The sequence below is a fragment of the Fusarium oxysporum genome, chromosome 2, assembly GCF_000149955.1.
Source record: "Fusarium oxysporum f. sp. lycopersici 4287 chromosome 2, whole genome shotgun sequence".
Taxonomy (NCBI): domain Eukaryota; kingdom Fungi; phylum Ascomycota; class Sordariomycetes; order Hypocreales; family Nectriaceae; genus Fusarium; species Fusarium oxysporum.
The window spans coordinates 331711-338987 of NC_030987.1; the positions used below are offsets into that span (position 1 = coordinate 331711).

At 49.3% G+C, this 7277-nt stretch overlaps 2 protein-coding genes across 3 annotated transcripts; both read left to right on the plus strand.

Moving 5' to 3' along the window:
• The first annotated feature begins 45 nt into the window (after positions 1-45).
• Positions 46-1651, plus strand: FOXG_05675 (uncharacterized protein). Its single transcript, XM_018384082.1, has one exon. It carries the CDS (start codon positions 512-514, stop codon positions 1358-1360), a length of 849 nt encoding a protein of 282 aa, XP_018241119.1. The 5' UTR covers positions 46-511; the 3' UTR covers positions 1361-1651.
• Positions 1652-1796: 145 nt separating this feature from the next.
• Positions 1797-4435, plus strand: FOXG_05676 (uncharacterized protein). Of its 2 annotated transcripts, XM_018384083.1 has the most exons (2): positions 1797-3764; positions 3825-4435. In XM_018384083.1, the coding sequence occupies exon 1, from the start codon at positions 1924-1926 to the stop codon at positions 3463-3465; it is 1542 nt and encodes a 513-aa protein (XP_018241120.1). In that variant the 5' UTR covers positions 1797-1923; the 3' UTR covers positions 3466-3764; positions 3825-4435. The 2 variants fall into 2 exon arrangements, with proteins under 2 accessions (XP_018241120.1, XP_018241121.1); XM_018384084.1 differs by having other exon boundaries at positions 1797-3855.
• Positions 4436-7277: the final 2842 nt, after the last annotated feature.

Here is a 7277-nt window from a genome sequence, read left to right on the forward strand (position 1 = left end):
TCGGGATATTTCGTTGGTAGCCGAACACCTGCAACAAAGAGACTGCTTTCGTCGTGTTCGACATGTTCACGCCGAAGAATACTCTAATAAACTATTCTATTTACCATGTTCAGTGCGGATCCAAGTGCCTGCTATTAGCACCACTGTAGCATCGGATGTCGCGTCAGCTTACGGGCCCTCGGGATCCCGAATAACCTTTTTTCTTTACTTACCAGGGGTCTTTCTGCCGCAGATCCTTCTCATCTACGAATACGATGGGGCTTGATCTACGCCCGCTAGAACAAGTGCTTACCCGTCAGCGTATGAGAATCGACATTGGCGCCATGTCTGACATGGCAATTGGGCGAAATTAATGATCATCCATGCCGTCCGTCTGGGCGTAAGATTTCCGTGTCTCAGACGAGCATCGGGGAAATTAGCGTTACGCAGGATCTAATAAAGAGATGAGCTGGCCACTTTCCCCCCCTCTGTCAGCTTTCTCTACTCATTCTTCTGTAGCATACAACTGAACATGGATAACCAAGAAAAGACCGTCGACTCGTCGTCGCAGAGCGAGAAGGACAAGGAGTCGACGACTTCGCCGAAAGCGACGCCTCGACCTCCGCCAATTCTATGCCTTGGCGCCCCCCGCACTGGTTCAGCGTCACTTATGAAAGCGCTGCAAATTCTTGGATATCCCAACGTGCACCATGGCTGGGAAGCTGCTGAGCTTGAGGAACTTCAATGGCAATGGCCCATTTTCGACAGAGCGTGCGACGCGACGTTTACCAATATTCCAACATACCGCGGCAAACCATTCTCCCGCGCTGAATGGGATGAAGTGTTCGGAGAATACGATGCCGTATCGGATGTCGCTTCTTTCTTCGCTGAGTCGCTGATCCCAGCTTATCCCGATGCCAAAGTCATTCTTGTCGAGCGCGATATCGAGAAGTGGTTTCCCAGCATGCACGCCGTTGTCAAGAGCTCTACAAGTCCCATCCGACGAAAGCTTGGAGCCAAGATTGGTGATCTTTCGGGATTTTTGAGTCCAAGACCATGCAACAAGCTTCATCAGGGCTGGACGAGAGCTCCTTCTCCCAACGACGTGATCGAATACCTCAAGCCAGCATATGTCAGGCATAATAAGTACATCAGAGATACCGTACCAAAGGAGCAGCTTTTGGACTTCAAGCTTTCAGATGGCTGGGAGCCGTTGTGTCAGTTTCTGGGAAAGGAAGTTCCTGATGTGCCGTTTCCGCACGTCAATGATTCGAAGGAGTATGCGGAGAGGGGTAAGAGGCTGGGAAATAAGATGATCAAGCTTGCTTTGAGAAACCTCATCTTTCCTTGCTTGCGTCCTGAGCCTATCACCAGGCCCTGAGAGTTGCTCCGTGCTTGATTTCTTAGGAGAAGAGGAAGGAGTGTACACCAAGAAAACTATTCTCTTGGCCGCATGGGAGTGGTTTGATTCTGCATATCATCTGATATAAAACGCTGGCTAGATTTCTCAGTTTAGACAAGCGCGCTGTTTCTAATACCTAGCCTGGATAGCGTGTTTTCCATTCAATATCCGTATTTGGCAATATCGATAGTCCACTTGTTGTATCTTTGTAATCAGGACCCCACCAACACCCGAGGTCTTTTAACAAGATGTCAGCTTATTGGCTTCATGAAAGCGGCTTATGCGTCTCGCATCACAACTCTCGGATCACTAAGTCGTTTAACCAGAGTTTTGCCTTGGTTTACCAGATGGACCAGTGAGTGTTGAGATAAGCAGCCCGGAAGACGGCCCGTGACCCCGACAGATGAACGGGACATCAACCTTGAGGGGGCTACATATATCATTGTGGTTTGCGCTCACTGAAATTTCTACGTAGCTTGTTTATCTAAATACCGGTTCAACAACAAAGGATTATTAGGCATCACCTCGTTTTAGCGAACAAAATGACTACGACTCGGAACTACAACTGGCATCAAGTCAAGCCTGGAGTATGGCAACGCCATATCGACGAAATCGAACAATTCTACTCGACGATGGTTGTTCTCTACGAAGGAAGCGGTCGTATGTTCTTTGGAATGACAGGACATGTTTCACTCTCCATCAAGAACACCAGAGGCTTGTCGCAAGATGACGCTGAGCTTGAAGTTGACAAAGCTTTGAGCAAAGCATGGCTTGCACTCAGATACGCTCACCCTACACTTGCATCTCAAGTTACTCAGGACGTTGAGTCGGGAGAGTGGGTCAAGACTTATAGAGAGCTGCAGGGAGAAGCAGATAAGGACGCCTGGCTGGAGAGGACTCTTGTCCGTATCTCCAACGGACAGACTGGTAATCAGTGGGCTAACTCAGATCCGCCTGCTCCAAACCTCCCGACCATGTTTGATTTACATCTTCCTGCTGAGAAAAGCGCTGATGGTTCGATGACCATACGCCGGGACCTTGTCTTCCGCTCTCCTCACGATGTCATCGACGGCATTGGAACTCTCATGATGCTCAACAACTTCATATCCCTCGCCTCAGACGCTTACGAGAAGGGCAATGCCTATGAGCCCCCAGCCCTTGACGGCAGTGAGACTTCAAACCTAAGCCCGTCCTACCGAGTCGCAGCCCAAATCCCCGAAACCCCCGATCAGGCTCAACTGGATAGACTTAAGCAGATGGCAGCTCAAAAAGCCGCTGCCGCTTCCGATCCCAGCGTGGAGATTCTTGCGCTTCCTTATAGGCAGGGCGATCTACTTCCAGGTCGACACCAGCGCTTGGCACTCACTCTCACCAGAGAGGAAACGCAACAGCTACTGAAGGAGTGCAAGATGGTTGGAGCTACGCCAACACATGTCTTCCATGCTGCAGCTGCTATGGTCGTGCGAGACCTTCAGAATAAACCTATCACGGCCAAGCGAGTTCGGTACATCAACTACATCCTACGCAACGAGCGCTCAAGTTGCCAAGAGCCATACAACACGGCTCGACATCCGGCGACTGTCTACCATTCTGTCTCTGGCCAAAGCCTTGTCGTTGACATGGATCTCCACCCAGCTTCCATAAAGCCAGACGCACAAACTCGCAAGAAGGAGTTCCTTTCGATTCTTGAAACCGTCAAAGACTTCTATCTCACAGTCAAACAAGACGAGGAATTCTACGTCCTCGCCCCGACGATGTTCTCCCAAGCTACCCCATCTCTACCCTCTGGTCCTCGTCCCCTGCCTGTGCCGGAGCCAAATGCTCATCCGTCCGTATCGATCTCGAGTATGGGGCGCACTGACGCTATCGTGGCACCGGAGGCGGGGGCGTTCGAAGCGAGAGACCCGTGGGTGACGGGTGAGGAACTAGGAAATGGGTTGGGTTTGTTTCTTGGTACGTTCCAGGGAGAGTTGTATTTGAGTGCTGCGTATAATGATGCTTGGCACACGGAGACGGATGCGAAAGAGTATCTAGAGCGTTGTAAAGATGTTGTGTTCTCAGGTCTTGGGATCACTGAGCCATGAGGTTAGTTCGGGGACGACGTCGGCGGAAAGGCAGATCTGAGTTTGAGTGAGGTTATCAGAACGTTCGATAATTTCCATCTTCCGTACAGGTTTCTCTGGGATTGCGAACAGGCTTCAATTCGTATCATGTCTTGGGTTGTCCAATATTCCTTGAGTTAAGTCATCAGAACATTAGCTCATGTGTAGACAATGGGTTGTCAACTCAACAACAATATCTGTTTCTAGCGACATGATTTGCAGCCGATTTCTTATCTTGTCGTCGATTTGATAAGCGTCGTATATCATGGTCGTTCGCGATGGTTTGTTCACACCTGCATCATTATTTGTTCACGTTATCAATTAGCTTATCCAGATCATAGACAAACGTCGAAGTGAAGTTTTTCCAGATATCGTGTAAACCATATTCGATCGATGTTTCTGACAAGATACTGCACGAGGTTGTCCGATGACTGAACTAGTGAAGCTGACAAGTTACGCTTTGGGGCAGGTCTCTCGAAAAGGACCTTGATAGTCGCCTGTGCCGCAATCCATTATCAAACAACAACACCTCTACCCCTCGTATATCGACATCTCCTGGAACTTCTGTGGCAACTCCTCCATCACGCGCTCACCCCAAACATCTCATTCCAAAATCAGCATAGCAGATATCGGTTTATCAAGGCCCAAAACACCGTTTTCAAAACCCGCCACAACCCGCCTGAAGGATCACCCTCTGGTAACCAACCGAATATCGTACCAACCGACCTCTCGCCTCCTGTGCATATGTAATCTATCCCGATTGTGGGGGCGATATTCACGGGGAAGCGCAGTGTGTGTCCCGAAGTGGAAGCTCCCTAGACCCCCCAGGAACCTTTGACAGGCTGGGGTAAGTCAGGATGACCCCGGCGAAAACCCGGATTAGGGCACTTTTCCTAACTCTTGGGTCGGAGCTGAGTGGTATGCTTGTTTGATAGTGGCCAATTGATATGGGGAAGGGTTTATCTAGGTGGTTTGGAAGGTTTCCTGGTTGATTTTGGTGGTTGGGAGGTTGCATTAGCATGTGAAGTAACCTGGCGCCGGAGAGAAACAGGAAAATAGAGGTTTTAACCTTGAATTGACGATTGATGCTACTTACTAGGGTGACTAGCATGTTTATTTGGTGGTGTTGAGTGCCAAGTGGCAATCGTGCAGGCATTGTGCACTCGATATTTTTGGTGTTCAATGCCACCTTTTGATGCAAATGATACATTCGATTACAACACGACAGGCGACGAAAAGAATTGCTCGCGCTCTCAACATCATCCCCAGCGCAATAATTGCTAGTATGACTTCAAACATGTCTTCAAAATCGCGAGATATGTCCAAATTCGATTGAAGTGATAGATATTACTAAGACCTCACTAATAAATCGGCATCGACCTGTAATCTTGTCGCGATCTGACGTGGAGCACAAAAAAATGCAGGGATTCCGATCCGCATCCGCCTGGAACACGAAAATAGATGCTCGCGTGGCGAGCGATTGATAACGTCGCGACCGAGTTGGTGTTGAGGTTATCCATGAATGCCAAAAATCCTGGGCATCGGATTGTGCATGTCGCCGCATTCTTGGCTACGGGTATAACGGTCTTGGTATCTGTGGCCAAGACGATCAGCCACCATTTTCAATCTTCCAGAATTCTTTCCAGGCACACTGATCGACAATGGCGAGGCCGATGATTTACTGGGATGAAAGATGCTGCATGCAACAGTATCCAACGTTTGTTTGTTTGTTTGTTTGTTTGTTTGTTTGTTTGTATATTTTTCGTCTGGGTGGCTGTAACGAAGCCAGATCTCCTACTGGAGCAAAAGACGTGCTGAGCTAGCTAGGTACAGGGAAACCCCGCTTCCTTCACCATCCAGCATACCAATGGCACAAAAGGTGCTGTATTTCTCAAGCCCGTCACCCGTCAGCGGGTTCGGGGGCAATCTATTGTCGAACTTTTTCCACCGACCAGAATTCTCTCGCGCATCACTACATCTGCCGACGCAGTCCACAATCTCCAGTAACCAAGTTGTAGCTCGTAGTCGACTGTCGCGGCGGCAGGGAAAAACCTCGGGAAGGAATCAGAGGCCGACGGTGCGGCTTGCCTTCAAAGGAGAAAAACCCATCGCAATCGGCGTCGTTGATCGGGAGGATGTCGCTACCGATGCCATGGGCATCGTCCTCCGATATCTAAGGCGTTCTGGTTCTGAGGTGCCGCCATTAGATCCGACAAAGGTGTTGTCAGAGAAGGCGAACTCTCCAAAATTCCTTCTCTGAAAACTGCTGTTAGGGAGCCGATAGCATCCCCGCAGTTTTGTGTGGTCGCGTGGCCTGCAGAAAATCCCGCTCCTAACACGGCACTAACAGTGCGTGCCAAGAAAGAATTTTTACAGGGGAGAGTTGACAGTATCCAACGTTACAGATTAATTCAGTGGCAATAGGGTAGGCATTTCTCCCTGAGATAGCATCACGATCGTGGATCTTGCTATCGTCTGTTGGTACTCGGTTGTTGGTTACGCAGTGGGTCGAATGATATGTAGAATTGGGTATAGTAGTCATGTCAAGCTAGACAAAAGTCCATTTTGTATGTTGGCTTGGGAACACCAGGTGATTCCTGCAGTGCGAGTATGGGGGCCGAGATAGCACAGGGCAAGGGTAGATCATCCCAGAAATGCGAGCAGTGGTCCCTTTGGCCTTGGCAATCCTGAGCTCGGCACTCGACAGCGGAATACAGGCGCTGTAGTGAATGCGGGGGAGGCGATGCGCTGTAAATGAGAGGCCGTTTCACTTACAGAGTGCAGTGTCCAGTAAATTAATCACTGTACTACTATGGTGTATTGTTAATATCCATGACGCTGTTCAGTTGTACAAGACCGGGCCCTCAGTCCAACATCAGATCTCCATTGAGGCTTATCTACAGATACACACGTTATTCCATTCCGCTGCTTGATGCCCTGTTGCATCTCCAACAAAAAGGCCCTTCTCCAACTAACAAAGGTCCCGCAAAATGCGCCAAGAGCAACAAAGGTTCCCCGAGCCATTGGCCAGCACACGGAGCACACTCACCATTTGGGTTTAGCGCGTGCTGATAGCTGTTTGGAGTGTAATACCGATTTATTACTCAGTGCGAGAAGTTGATATGGAACACTGCGCTATCGGAGGAAATGTCAGGAGATTTAGAAGTATGAGCAATTGAAGCGGGTTTTCGGATCATGTTCTAGAATTGAATATGATGCGCCGAGGACGGAGAGTGAGTGAGTGAGTGAGTGAGTGAGTAGGTAAAGTAAGGTAAGTATCTGGTGATTTAGCGGGTGATTCAGTGATGGCTCTGCTAACTTAGTGAGGCAATGATATTGCGAGTGGCAGACGACTTTGACCATTCACAGTCTAATGCAGAGTAACCCCCGATAACCATAACAACCATAACAACCATAAAACCTTTAATCCCCTGTAGCACACACAAATAACATGCGGCGCGTATCGCCCGTCTCCCTCCCTCGGTGCCACCCGCTCTCCTCTATCTGGGGGTGGAGCCATCCCCTACCAATCCCTGACCCTTTGAGGCTAGATTTACCAGGGACTCATGCACAAAAGTTCAAGCACACGATAAAAATGCTGCTCCCATTTTGGGCAGCTCCAAATACAACCGCTCCCCTCTAATTGGTTCTCTCACCAAGATAAGGTCCGCCAATCTGTGGATGCTGGGCTCTTTATTTGGCAATCACCAAAAGATCGTTTGTCTCGCTTCCTCTTCTGGGACGTTGCAAAAAGTCCCTTTGCCTCCCCCCGATGTGCGGAATTGATTTGAAGA

Coding starts and splice junctions, on each gene's coding strand:
- FOXG_05675 (XM_018384082.1), top strand. CDS start 512: ATGGATAACCAAGAAAAGACCGTCGACTCGTCGTCGCAGAGCGAGAAG.
- FOXG_05676 (XM_018384083.1), top strand. CDS start 1,924: ATGACTACGACTCGGAACTACAACTGGCATCAAGTCAAGCCTGGAGTA.